The 14229-nt window shown below is 56.7% G+C and overlaps 1 protein-coding gene across 1 annotated transcript in view; it reads left to right on the forward strand.

Annotated features, from left to right (window-relative positions):
- Positions 1 to 14229, forward strand: part of PCSK6 (proprotein convertase subtilisin/kexin type 6) — a 37108-nt gene that overhangs the window by 15530 nt on the left and 7349 nt on the right. The window contains exons 7-15 of the mRNA XM_075159814.1: positions 1382 to 1554; positions 5406 to 5618; positions 7059 to 7159; positions 8780 to 8883; positions 9541 to 9658; positions 10744 to 10932; positions 11171 to 11307; positions 13320 to 13499; positions 14087 to 14189. Of these exons, the coding sequence (XP_075015915.1) occupies positions 1382 to 1554; positions 5406 to 5618; positions 7059 to 7159; positions 8780 to 8883; positions 9541 to 9658; positions 10744 to 10932; positions 11171 to 11307; positions 13320 to 13499; positions 14087 to 14189 (1318 nt within the window). The remainder of the gene's footprint in view (positions 1 to 1381; positions 1555 to 5405; positions 5619 to 7058; positions 7160 to 8779; positions 8884 to 9540; positions 9659 to 10743; positions 10933 to 11170; positions 11308 to 13319; positions 13500 to 14086; positions 14190 to 14229) is intronic.

The following is a 14229-nucleotide window of genomic DNA, read 5'->3' on the forward strand; positions in this document are numbered from 1 at the left end:
GCTTTGGGTTGACTTTGGGTTGTTTTGAGCTGACTCTGGGCTGACTCTAAGCTGGCTTTAGGTTGGCTTTGGACTGTTTTGGGTTGACTTTGATCTGACTTCGAGCTAACTTTGGGCTGACTTTGGGCTCGCTGATGAACGTGCCCACATTTAGCAAGCACAAAAAACCATCCCTCGGCTGGTTTTGCTTGCTGCACCGCAGCCGAGTGTGGCTCAGACACCGGGCTCAGCTTTTCGCCCCTTCTCCTCATGTTTTCTTGTTAACATGACAAAAAGAGGAAGTTTTTGGGAACTACTCTGCTCCTCATTTTATATTTCTAAGCTTGTTTTTGGCTGGTAGGGGACAGCGTCAAAAAGAGATATTTGAGTTGACTGGTGTCCAGAGCGCAGCTGCAGCTGTAATGACATCTGCCTGCATTTGTTTGCTTTAAGAAAAAATACATGTGGAAAGGGAAACGCATCTTTATAAACTGGACTCTTCCTGGCTGGCAAAATACGATGTTAAAATTTCCAGCACCTCCTTTCCTGCAGGGGCTCTTTCTGGGCAGCCCTTTGGGGTGCCAGGCACCCTCTGCCCGCCATGCGGAGGGGGCAGTCCAGCAGGGAAAGGGTGATGGGAGCGGAGCAGAGGGGGTTGTAACCCTCGTACTGCAGCAGTTGGGGCTGGGGATGTGCTGCAGGCCCCCAGACGGTCTTGCCGTGGCTGGTGGGCTCTGCCTGCAAACCACCCCGGCCGGCACCTGCCGGCATTCCCGGCTGGAAGTGAGGTTATCCCAGGCGCAGCATCGTCCCGCTACGGGTTGGGGTCCTGACTGATTTCGGCCATGCAAACTGCAGCCTGGGGCTTCTCCTGGGGCTTCTCCTGGGGCTTCTCCCCTTCCTGGGCACTGCTGGCATCAGCCGGGCAGCGATGGAGTTCGGGGACGGTCACAGTCGTCCCCATGCGTGGGGAGAGGTTTCATCCCGCGGGCGTACCCGAAGCCAGGGGGCCATGAGCATTCAGGAAACACCGATATCTGCCAGGTGGAGAAATGAGTTAGTTAATTAACTAAAATGGGAGGAAAAAGGTTTTAGCAGCGGGATTTTGCCGCTGGGGAGTGCAGCACTGCTCCCGCTGCCCGATCGCCACCGATGGAGGGGAAGCGAATTTTAACCCCCCCCCATCACTTGCCGTGAAGCCAGCAACACAGAAAACTTTCCAAAATAGCTCCCCATCTTCCCGCTGCAGGGCTCGTTAGCGCGCGGGGCCGCGGGTTGAAGCTATTCCAGGCGCGCCTGAGCCGTGCGGTTTCCGCCGTCGTTAACAAAGCCCTTTGATTGCAATCCTCGCACTTTCATCCAAGCCATTAAGCCCTAATGTCTGATGTTTTTGTGCTTTTAGGCATTCGTATGTTAGATGGCGATGTAACAGATGTTGTTGAAGCGAAGTCGCTTGGCATCAGACCCGATTACATTGACATTTACAGCGCGAGCTGGGGGCCAGATGATGATGGGAAGACAGTTGATGGACCTGGTCTATTGGCCAAACAGGCTTTTGAGCATGGCATTAAAAAGGTGTGGATCCCGCAGCGCCCAGACGCGCTCGCCCTCCTCCTCCTGCCCCGTGGGGAACGCGTGCCGGGACCGCGGCCGGCTCGGGGTCCGGCGTGGGGACGGGCGGCTCGGCCCCCCGAGGCGATGCCAACGTTAGGGCTGGGGTGGGGAGGGGGCGAATCATCTCTAATTTTTCCTAGTTTTCCCCGGCGTCCCTAAGAGCTCCGGTGGATTTTGCGGCTGAGGGCGGTGACGGCGGGAGGTGCCCGGCGATGGCGTGGCCCCAGCGGGACCCCTCGGCACGGCCGGCCCCGGCGGGAGCATCCGGCAGCGCCGGGCACCGGGCAGAGCCCCGGCAGAGCAGGCAGGCCCCAGGTTGAGTTGCAAAGCTCTGCCGGGCTGAGAAACCCAAAGCGGTTCTTGGGGGGGTTGACTTTGCACCTCAAAATGTCCCCCTGGCTGCTGGCGTGGAGGGATGCGGCCACCCCCCTGGCATCTCCATTCCCCCTCCTTCACCCTCCCCTGGCCCCCGGTATCCTCTCCCGAGGGTCTCCATCACATTAAGCATTTCCCTGCTTTTCCACCCAGAACAAGCTGCTGCGTCATGGCTGGGGGGGGGGACGTGGGTGCCGCCACAGGATCCGGCTGCGGGGGTGCAGGAAAAATTCAGATTATTGTCCCTGAAGTTCTCCAGCGAGAGGGGCTCAGCCGGCATCACGTGTGATTGACAGCTGTCAATCCCCGCTGGGGATGCCCTGGCCTTCCCGCTCCCTTTCTCATATTGGACACTTTTTAAAAATGCCCGATATTGGCTAAAAGCACCGGGGAAAAAGACCTTTCCTGGCAGCTCGGCGGGCGCCGTGGGTAAGTGTCGCAGCGGCTCGGGGCCGCGCAGCGGGTGTCCCCCGGGTGCTTCGGCAACTTTGGGGTTGGGGTTTTGCCACCGGCAGCCCCAGGCTGCCCCGACCTGGGCTTTGAAACCTCCCCGCTTCGCTCCCTGCCTCCTCTCCTGCCTCCGCTGCCTCTTCTTGCAGCGGGCCGGGATGCGAGGCGGCCGCGGGCTGGGGCGACGCAGCCTGCCTGTTATCTAAAAATAGGGTGGAGTGTTTTTCCCACTATTTACTTGATTTCCTGCCGGGGCGGTGAGCCTGCCGAGGAATCCATTGAAGCGCCGGGGAGTTCACGCCGTGTAAATACAGGGGAACAAGCTGCTTTTTAGACCTTATTTTTCCATGCGGAAGCAAATGGGCGGCAGCAGGGTACGGCTGTTTCGGGATGCTTGCTTCTGTCTCCCAGGGGACATCAAATCCCCCCACTGCCACCCGTGTTTGCGGCACCCGCTATCCCGCGCGCGCAGCTCTTAATTGCCGACTTCTTCTCCTTAAATAACGAGGAACACCGCAAGCGGATAGTTAGCCGCCACCTTTAGCCCAAGCAAACAGCTGTAACCGAGTCATAAATCCTTAAAATTGAGTTTTTAATGGAAACATTAAAATAACCTTTATCTATTAGCGATAGGACTGCGCTGGGGGAATTTATCATCTTGTTTCTCGCTCCTCCAGCCACACCTTATTAGTTCCTGAGCTAACGAGGGGATATTTATCCTGGGCTCTCATGGAGTGCCGTTGGGCAAACACCCAAGCCCCAGGGAGATGCTGTGCATCCCGCATCCGAGCGATGCGCTGCTGGGGTGAGCCGGCTCATCCCCAGCCTTGGCCAGGGAGGGATTCCCTGGTTTAAATGATGCCGGGATCCGGGTTTTATAGAGGCCAGGAGCCCCTTGCCGGGGTGGTATTGGCTTAGGAGGATGGCGAATAAAGAAGTTGGGTGTTTGGGGTCTGCCTGTGGAAATCTTGGTAGTTGCTTGTTTGAGAGCAAAGGGAAAGTGGTTTTTTCCAATCCGAGGGAGTTGCGATACGCGGTGAGCTCTCATTCCACCGGGAAACGCTGTCAGGTGTTAGATGTGCATTGCTGGAGTGTCATTTATGTGCCTGTTCGTGTCCTCGTGCAACCGTGCTGGCTCCGAACCTGCTTTCCTCCGGCGCAACCCTGCCGACATCCCGGGAACGCGGGTTTGGACCCGGACCGAGCAGCCTTTCTCAGCACCCATGGTTGTGACGCTCGGGGTGCGGGATGCAAGGGAGGTCTGGGCTCCCCGTCTATTTATCCCGATCAAAATCATTGCTACGTCTCTGCACGCCTTCGGCAATCGGCGCCTGGTTTTATTCCTCGGATTAGTGATTTAGGAAAGCCTGGGTTGCAAGCAGCAGGTCCTTGGAGACGGGTGGATTTTAGTGTTGGAGAGCCGGATGGTCGCTGCCTGCGCCGAGCACGTGGGCAGGGCTGCTGCCGCCTCGGAGAGCCGGGAAACCCTGGAAAGCGGGACTGGAGATGCCAGCAGCGGGCTTGGTGGGCTGGCGAGCTGGGTCGAGCTCTCCGTGATGCAGGACAGGGCAATAATTCCCTTTGCAATTGCACTTTTTCTTGCAGAGCTCCAAACAGCTCTATTGCTCTTCGCTAGGGAAATACCCGCCCGGTTTGGCTGGGGGGCAGCCCAGATAATGAAAACTTTCATAAAGTTAGGGAAGAGCCTGACTTAGGCTGCGCATCCAGCGGCAGGGTCAGCTCAGAGGGCTCTGCCCCGGGAGGAGGGTGAGACAGGTAATAAACCATCCCTCTCCCCCCAGCGCTTAAAACCCACAATAAATCCCAGTGAACTCCTCCGGAGCAAAGCTGCTTTTTTATTATTATTATTATTATTGTTATTTTTTGTGGAGGAAGCCGCCGCAGAGCAGTGGGAGGGAGATAAACACCAGATCTGCCCAGGCTAGCGCCGAAATCTTTCCGTGGCAGGAGTAGCCGCGGGGAGGATGGGGCTGCTCCGCCGCCGTGCGCTTCCATCGCCTGCCAAGGCCTCCCCGGAGAGCCCTGCCTGCCGGGGCAGGGAAGCGAACCAGCCACTTCATTTCCTGCCCCAAATCCCCTTGGGTCACCAAAAATCCTCCCTTGGGACTGTGGCACCCTGTTTGTGAAGCCCCACGGGGTTCCTGGGGGTGCAGGCACCCCGGGTGCCCTGGCAGAGGTTCGGATGGAGGATGGAGTGGTTCGCCGCCGCGCCGTCGAGCTTCGTTAGGGGCCCCTCGTTGGCACCGCGGCCGCCGCTGCCGGGCGGGATTTTCCCCCGGCTCCGGGGAGGTCCGGGTGGCTGGCGTGCCCCTCCCGCCCCCCCAATTCCCGGTGGGCTCCCACAGCTGTACCCGGTGGGGACGGCTCCATCAGATGTTCCTGCCAAGCGATGGGCGGGGGGGGCGGGGAAAGGCTGGGATTAAAAAATGAAAAAACAAATAAAAGAAACCAAAAAGAGAGACCGGGGGAAGGTTTCTGGTGGTTTGAGTGGGTTCGTGAGGGGCTTTGCGGGCTCAGGGCAAGGGAGACTTGGGTTTTGGGGGGTTTCCTCTCGGTTCCTCCGGCGGGGCCATCCCTGCACCCCCGGGAAGCGCTGTGCCGGTCTTACCGCCTGGTCCAGGGGCTCTGAGCACCCGAGAGGTTTTTTTACCCCATGAGAGTCCGTGGAAGATGCCAAAACCCCCGTCACCGGAGGCTCTCCCATCCTCGCTGGGAGTCACTGCCTGTAAAACTGGGGCTGGCCGAGCCGAGGGGCGCGTTTGCCGGGGCTGATCCAGGGGGCTGAGCGCTGGGCAGGATGGGACCCATCCTTTCACCCTAATCAAACCCTACCTCCTGACCCAAAAATCTGACTTACTGATGGCATCCCAGCGCCGGGGGAGGGCTGCCCCCTCCTCCCCGTACCGAGACGGCCGCTTATCCCGATCAAACGCCTCCTCTCACCCCCGTCCCCTCTCTGCCCGCAGGGCCGCAGGGGCTTGGGGTCCATTTTCGTCTGGGCGTCGGGGAACGGCGGCAGAGAGGGAGATTACTGCTCCTGTGACGGCTACACCAACAGCATCTACACCATCTCCATCAGCAGCACCACCGAGAACGGCTACAAGCCCTGGTACCTGGAGGAGTGCGCCTCTACCCTCGCCACCACCTACAGCAGCGGGGCTTTTTATGAGCGGAAAATAGTAAGTTTTACCCCAACGTCGAGTGGGGCAGCATCCCCTGGCTGTTTTCTGCGTGGCTGGGCTGGATGATGGCTCGGTTGTAAAAGCCGGGCTTTGGCCTTAGCCCTGCGGTGGGTTTTGCTCATGCTTTTTTATGGTGGGGCCAAAATTGCTCCGGTCCTTGGGAAGAGCTCAGGGATGGGGCGTTTTCCCTGGTAAATGGGTGAAAGGGCTGGAGGTTTGCAAAAATACCCGTGCAAATATTTACCTGTCCCCCAAAGTGCCTGCTCGCTGTCCTGTGCTTATAAAAAGGGAATTTTGAGGATTTTTAGCCTGAGACAGAGAAAAAAGAGGGAGGATGGAGGCGTTTGGCAGGGATGTGATAACCCCAAACGGGGAGCAGAGACTTTTCAGAGCCCAGGAATTGCCTGAAAGCGCGTGCACGTGTGGATCAGTCTGGTTTTCCCTGCCGCCCAGGCTATATTTGCCCTGTCCCAACAGCTGCTGTGGTCTGGTCACAGCAAAGCCTTTCGTTACCGACGTCCCCGTGCATCATCCAAACCCCGGGCAGTAAAACATCCCCCACCAGCATGGTGCCTCACCCGAGCTGGGAGGGAGTTTTCCACCCAAATTAGTTTTTTGACAAAAAATATGGTTTTTTTACAAGTAGTTGTTTTTTATTTTATTCAAGAGTGATTTGTTTGGCCCCTAAAAGATTAATTTCCAGAATCCAAGTGCCTCGTTGGGGCCATTTTCATGGCACTAAGGAGCGTTTGCACGGCTGAGGCCATACCAGCCCAGTGCTGTTGGAGCATTGCTGGGCAAAAAAGCAGCTTCCAGGGGCACCTTGGGGAGAAACTGGGTGGCATGTATCCCCCTCTCCAAAAATTATCAGATTAACTCAAAACCCAGGAGCCTTTTAAAAATGTGACCAACGGAGCATCTCTTTGCCCACCTCCTCTCTCCGAGCTTTTGTACCCAAGCATCACGCTCTGCCCTGAAATGAAAAAGCTGGAAATGGCTTTTTTTTTCCTTTTTTTTCCCCATGCAAATGGAAATTCTTGCCTGACACATGGAACTGGAGCTTTTAAGGAAAGCTCAACATGCACCCATGGGTGCATACCCACGCCAGCCCTGCCCTGCTCACACCACTCCACCCACGGCTTTTCCTCCAGCTGACCCACAGCAAAATTGCCTTTTTTCCCCCCTTTCAAATATTTTTTGCACCTTTGAGCAAAGGAAGATGTAAGCAGGGGTGTTTTCTCATGCGCCGAATGTATCTGCAGCCCATTTTTCGGGGCTCAGAGCACCCCGATGACGTGGGAGCAGCAGCAGGTTTGGGTACCCGCAGGCTCAGCTCCCCGCTGGCAGCATCCCAAGCAAACCTGGGGTGCTCGTTGGGGTAGCACCCACAGCGGGAGCATCTCCAGCAGCACGGGGCTGCAGCTCCTCTCTCCGCAGGTCACCACGGACCTCCGGCACCGCTGCACGGACGGCCACACCGGCACCTCCGTGTCCGCCCCCATGGTCGCGGGCATCATCGCCTTGGCTTTGGAGGCAAAGTAAGTGTAACCTCGCCACCGGCTTGCGGGGGGATGTTTCCAAATTTAGTAGCTGGCAAGCAAAACCAGAAAGAAAAAAGGTGTTGTTTTTTTTTTCCTCTGGAGCAACTCAAAATGGGGCAAAGTTATTCTAAATTGCTCCTTTTTGGCAAGGTTTGATACAGCGTTGTTGTTTTGCATCTGATTTTCCTGCAGGTGTTTTATTGAGCTAATTCTTCACTTGTTGCCATCTGTTGAAAAGTTGGGGTTGATGAGATAACTCAGGCTTTTCATTTGGTGTATTGAAACCGCTGACAGCCGGCTCCAACAGGAGTTTTATATATATTTCCTGGAGAAAAAAAATCAGAAAACATCACGGAAAATGGAAAATGTCTGTAGAAGTGATGGTTTTCAGCTCGTGTTTCATTTCTGGGGGAAAAGGACTACTTTTGCATAATGTCAAAAACCCACGCAGCATGACCCACGCTCCCCGGTCCAAAAGGGCTGCTCTTTGCCTCTTGTCCCCATCCCAGTCCCATTCCAGTCCCATCCCAGTCCCATCCCGGTCCCATCATGGTCCTCCAGCCCAGGAGTAGCCCCACAGGGGACCACCCCTTGGGCATACCCGTGTTGCTCCATGGAGCATCTTCTCATGAGCTTCTCACTATTATTATTATTTTTATGGAGTGGAAATAAAAGTAAGGCTGCGAATAAGCCCCAGGGCAGCGTTGTGCTCGCGTCCGGGGTCAGCGGTCGTGGCATGTTGGCTCCAGTCCCTCTCCTCCAGTTTAATCCCAGCGCCCAGGTCGGGTGAGCACGTTTCCAGAGATGCCGTTTTCATTACAAATGTATTAAGAGCATTAGATGTAATTTTTGTATTGTTTAGCTGAGGCGTAAAACGCAACATTAAGTACCAGAGCTTGGTGCTCAGACACTCCATTATGACAAGAAGGAATAAATTGAATTTCTGTTCTTAAATGTTGCTCAAGAGCAATATAAATCCCAGTGCGAGACGCTGAAGAACTGAATGTAAGAAAAGCGTGGAAAATTCTTCAGCAATATCCCCTGGCTGGGGTCTTGTGGGGGGCTCAAAAGCACACAGCGCTTAGTGCCCAGCACCCTGAACGCACAAACATCATGCAAACCCTGCCTGGGGGGGGTTGGAAACACTTTGGGTTTAATTTTTCTGTTAAATGAGCAGGCCAGGTTTTTTCCCAGCAATTTTTGCCATTATTCCTATAAAGGGAAGGTTTGCTCAGCAGTGTGTATCAGCGAGCTGCCAAGCCCGGTACCCTGCCTTGGGATGTGCTTCATTCCTGATCTCCTGCAAGAAAATAGGGAAAACCTTCCTGACTTCCTCCAGTTACACCCCGGAGCGCGAGAGCTAAATACCCTTGGCCAGGAATAAATCCTGCAATGCCTGTGGGCATGTGGCATCCCTCCCTGGGGCAACCCCCTCTGCTGGGGCACCCCAAGTGATGGCCAACCTCCAGGCAGGGTGTTAGCATTTAAATCATCAAGTCATGCTCTTTTGGAGCAGGAAAGAGTTTTTTTGAGTTTTTTTAACCCAGTGGGGGTCCCTGCTGCTGCTGAGAAGACTGGAGGCAGCAGAGCCATCCCATGAACCAAGTGTCGTTGCAGTCCCCTGCTCACCTGGAGGGATGTCCAGCATCTGCTGGTCAAAACCTCGCGGCCAGTGCACCTGAGAGCGGCCGACTGGAAGACCAACGGCGCGGGGCATAAAGGTGAGGGGCCGCGGGGGCGGAGGTGGCGTGGCAAAAATGGCCACGAAAGGGAAAATAAAGGTCCCCAGAGTTTCGCTCGTGGGAGTGTTCACCCTGGATGGCTGCTCTCAAGTGGCTCGGGGGCTCCTACCATCAGGTTGTTGAGCGGAGGGAAGAGAGGGCAGTGGGGCGAGATGCTTGGAAGCCTTGCTTGGTGGAGGCTTGGAAGCCTTGCTTGATGGAGGCTTGGAAGCCTTGCTTGGTGGAGACTTGGAAGCCTTGCTTGGTGGAGGCTTGGAAGCCTTGCTTGGTGGAGACTTGGAAGCCTTGCTTGGTGGAGGCTTGGAAGCCTTGCTTGATGGAGGCTTGGAAGCCTTGCTTGGTGGAGGCTTGGCAGCCTTGCTTGATGGAGGCTTGGAAGCCTTGCTTGGTGGAAGCTTTCCTGAGCTGCTCCTTTCGGTGGGCTGCTCCCAGCAATGGGTTTTCTATGGTGCCAACATGGATTTGGGGTGTAACTCGGGCAGGGTGATGAGCTCTGCATGTCGGAGCACCTCGTACCCCAATGGGGTCAACTCCACACCTTCTCCGATGGTCAAAGGATGCTCCGCCAAGAGCTGAGGAGGAGCTACTGGTCCCTGCTTGGAAGGCAGTGGATTTCTGAGTCTTCTCTCTTTCCAGTTAGCCATCTATATGGCTTTGGTCTGGTGGATGCAGACGCTATTGTGGTGGAAGCCAAGAAGTGGAAGGCAGTTCCTCCCCAGCACGTCTGCGTGGGAAGCCTGGACAGGATGCCCAAGTGAGTGTCGCGTGGTGAGGCGGCTGTCCCGGGGCACGCGGCCGCCTGGCAGGAGCTTTGATGGAGCCGGCTCTTGCGATGCAAAGGCTCAGCTGCTGTCCCGTCATTTGCAAAGGGAAATTAGGAGTCAGGGTGGCTGGGACAAGCCCGTGATGTTCATGGATTTTACGGTCAGAGCGACCCGCACTGTCCACCCCGAGGTCTGTTTATTGCCCCAGAAGCGCCCACCCGGGGTCTGTGCCTACAGCTCGGTGAGGAGCGGGTCCCGCGGGGGCTCACGGGGATCAGCTTGGATGGAGGGTGATTTATTTTTGCCCTTTCCATGCTTTTGCTTCCCAGGTGGGTGATCAGCAGGGATTTTCTGAGGGCTGACAGTGCTGTTTGCCATTTTGGAAACGGCTTAGGGAGACCAAAACCAACTCGCCTGCTGGGTCCTACATGAATGGTGATGGGTTGGGCTCTTATCCCTCTTCCACCAAACACCTCGTCTTGATGGAAGAAACCAAAAAATGGTGCTTTGTTGCAAGGGTTCCCAAATTTCCAGTGCCTGAGGTCTCTTTGAATTTGGCTTCAGGTTCAGACCAGCTTAGGTTCACATCTCATCCTCGGTAGGTCTGTCCCTGCTAAGTTAAAGGGTGGGATCAGGGATTTGACCAAATGGACGCTCCTGGTTTACCACTGCCTGGCTGTAGAGCAAGTTGAGCGTTCATCAGAGAAGCAATCCCTTCGGAAAGACTTGCATATGCAAAGCAGGAATAAATTTGGAGCCAAGTGTGTTCATGAAACTATTTATCTGATACAGACACTAATTACAACCCAAAGAGGAACGCTGCGCTGATAATTATAATAAAGCAGCGCCCTTGCAGCCCATAAGGCATAGATCTTATAGGCAGTTCAAACCCATCTCATTACCATCGAGCAATTCAGCAAATTCCTGCGCTAGGACACTGTATTGCAATGGAGGATGAGATAATTTTTGCCGTGAAGCAGTGGGAGACCAGGTTCACATAAAACTGAGCGTCCAGGCTGCTGGGAACCGGGGAGCGCTGCCGTCTCCAACGTGATATTCTGCCCGTCCCCGGCAGGTACATCCGTGCGGACCACGTGCTGCGCGCCAGCACCCTCAGCAGCGCCTGCGCCGAGCACCGCGACCAGCACGTGCTTTACCTGGAGCACGTCGTGGTGCGGCTCAGCATCTCGCACCCGCGCCGGGGCGACCTCCAGATCACCCTCGTCTCTCCGGCGGGGACCAGGTCGCAGCTCCTTGCCAGGAGGTAAGAGCGGTCAGAGCACGCGTCTGGGCTGGGCAGCATCCTCGTTTAGGGGGTTGCTGCAAATTTGCTTGGGTTTTTCGGGAAGGCGGGGGGCATGCTCGGGTCTCGGCTGCAGGAGGGCTCCATGCAAGGGTGGGTGCAGGCAAGGATCCTTAAAATCCTTAATTACCTGTCTACCTTTTCGATTAAATAAGACATTCAAAGTCACACTTCTTGATGCACGGCATTACTGTTGCAGGGTGTTTGACCACTCCAACGAGGGGTTCAAGGGCTGGGAGTTCATGACCGTCCACTGCTGGGGGGAGCGGGCGGCAGGGGAGTGGACCCTGGAGATCCACGACACGCCATCCCAAGTGCGGAACCCTGCGGTGCAAGGTAAGGGTCCCCCAGCACCCATGTCCCCAGTGCCCGCCGGTTCCCCTCGCCCCCAAAGCTCTTTGCAGGCTGCTTCGCTTGGCTTAACTTTTGCTGCAGTTTTATGATCTTCGGCAAAACTGCATTGCCCAAATTTTTCAAAAATGGGAATAAAACTTCAGCCCTGAGCGCAGGAGGCTGCCAGTCTGGCTGAACCAGGAGCGGGTTTTCTCCCAGCAGCAAACTCGCTGCAACCGAGAGCCAGGTTTCCAAAATTAAACCGTAATGAGTCAAAACGAGGAAACCCAAGAGCAGTAATTGTTGTTTGTTTGTTTTGCTTCGCTGCTGGGACATCTGGCGTGTGGGCTGGTTGTGCAACGGCGCAAGGGGACGATGCCCCTCGGGCTGCGGACGGACGGACATCCTCCCCGGGCTGCCACCGCGCTGGCGGGGGGTGGCTGGGCTCAGCCTGGCCCCCTGCGTGTCCCCAACCCCGCCGTGTTCCCCCTTCCCCAGCTTGGCCGCCTGCTCCCTGACCCCTTCCCGGCAAAGGAGCCGGGCTGGTGGGATCCGGTCCCGCCGGGAAGGGGCAGCCGCCTCGCCGGCTGGTGGCAGCGGGGCATGAAGCATCCTGCCTGGGGCTGGCGCGCGTTGCGGGGGTGTTAAAATCCACACGCTCATTGATAGGAAGCCAGGAGTATATTAAAAACCTCTCCCACACAACTTTCTGGCAGGAGGCGCACGTGGGGGTTCATTGTGCGGAAAGTGTTTCTGTTTGCTGCCTTCACCCAAAATCTTTTGAACTCGGAGAGCAGCAGCGAAGCGCCCACGGAGCTGCTTTTCCCCCTGTATTTACAGTTCGCGGCGGGTGTTTCTGAGCCCCTCGCGGGCGTCAGGGCTCGGCTTTACCTGGCTTTGCAAAATGAAGTGAAAACGAGTGCGTTAAGTTACCCCCCTGAAAGGGTCTGCACTGGGTTTGAAGAAGAGAAGGTAAAGTGGGAGGAAAAAGAGGGACGACGCTCCCAGCCCGCAGCAGAAACGGGTATTAAATGTTAATTTAAGACCATTAAATTAAACCAATTAAATTGGTTAATTTAATACTAATTAAATACTATGGGTGTCCTGTCGCTGGCACTGCTGCATCCCCAGCATCAGCCCCACGCAGCCCGGGCTTCCCTCGCGCGGGACATTTTGTGTTTAAAGCAAATTTAATTCTCTCGGCGGAGGCGTGTGGCTGAGCTCTTCCCCGGCTGATGCCGCCCGAGCTCGCCCCTTCGCGGGCTCCACCCCGGCACTGCTCGCTTGCAGCAGGTGGGTCCCCTCAGCCCTTTCGGAGAACCAAAGGATTTGGGTGTTGGAAATTTTAAGCCCTTCCTGGGAACACATGGATTAGTAGTTAAAGCCGAGCGTGCCACGAGAGTGAAGTGAATCGCGCTGATGGGGAATGGAAAGAAAGACAGCGCCGGAAAGAAGCAGCAGCATTTTTTGGACCCCCTCCCCAAAGCGGCGTGGGTTGGGGAGGACCCCGGTGTGGGTGTAGGGCTGTGGGGGGGTCCCCAGCCCCCGGGTGCAGCGCAGGCTCCGGTGGCCCCCGCGGTGTTTCGGGGGACACCGAGCTCAGACCTCTGACATGTCGGATAGGGGGTTGGCTGGAACAACAGCAGCAAGAAATAATCCAGCATGTGCCAGGCGGCTTTTATCAGGCAGAAATAATCCTCCATTATGGAGCTTTTAAAGCTAATGGTTCTCTCCGCACGTTGAGCATGAAGGCTATGGTGATGCTGTGGTTTGTCAGACGAGTTATAGAATAAAAAACCCCTTGTAGGTGCCTTAAACGGCTGCATTTTTGCGGGCTGGGAGCTCAGGGGCTCATGAACACCATTTCTGGGTGTTCATTGTTTGCTTTTGCATTGCTGTGCCAGTGGTGAAGCCCTGACAGTCCTGTCCACCCTCCTCCTGCTTCCCCAAAGCCGGGTGCCCCAGGGAGGAGCGGGACGGGGAGCGGGATGGGTGACGTTGCGCCTGCCCCACAGGGAAGCTGAAGGAGTGGAGCCTCCTCTTCTACGGGACGGCCGAGTACCCCTACAGCGCGCTGGGCAGCCCCCAGTCCCGCGGGAGGACGCTGGAGGTGCCGGTGTCGGAGATGGAGCCGTCGAGAGCCGCCTTCCTGCAGAGCCAGGTGGAGGTGGCGGAGGAGGAGGAGGAGTACACAGGTAAGCGCCGGCTGAGCCCCCCAAAGTACCTGGGAAAATGCAAACCTGGATAAACTGGGGGAGCACGAGGCCTGATCCTGCCCAGGGCCGAGGCGGGCTGGGAGGAGCGGTGCCTGTGGCCGGCGCGGAGCAGCAGGACGGTGAAATTAGAAGGTAGCAAAACGCCCCATCCCAGTGCTCCTGCCACAAATTGGTGGTGCAGCCGCCTGAGGATTAAAAAAAGCTCCTCTGCCCACCTTCCCCCCACCCCGGCGCGGGCACGGGCAGGCGTCCCTGCCGGTCCCCGAGCAGCGGGTCCGGCCCCCCTTTCAAAGTTGCTCCTGCAGCAGGGCGTTCAGCCGGAGGATGGCCGGGTGGGATTCGTGCCGGGGAGGATGAGCTGGAGGAGAGGTGAGCGCCCGGAGCCATGCAGCTCCGTGGAATAGATAGGATAAGATATATACGATCTGTAAGATAATAGGTATAGGATAAGGTAGGCGGAGGGTCCCCAGCCCCTTCCCTGCGGCCGTGTGCTCAGAGCATCCTGGCAGCGGGGTCTGGGGGATGCTCCACCTCTCCCCCTGCTGAGCCGGTCTCTCCCTCCCCAGGTCCGTGCCACCCCGAGTGCGGCGACCAGGGCTGCGACGGCCCCAATGCCGACCAGTGCTTGAACTGCATCCACTACAGCCTGGGCAGCATGAAAACTGGCAGGTGAGGGGTGGTGGGGTGTCCCCTTTCCCCAGGGCTCGCA

This window comes from Calonectris borealis, chromosome 11 (assembly GCF_964195595.1).
Source record: "Calonectris borealis chromosome 11, bCalBor7.hap1.2, whole genome shotgun sequence".
Taxonomy (NCBI): domain Eukaryota; kingdom Metazoa; phylum Chordata; class Aves; order Procellariiformes; family Procellariidae; genus Calonectris; species Calonectris borealis.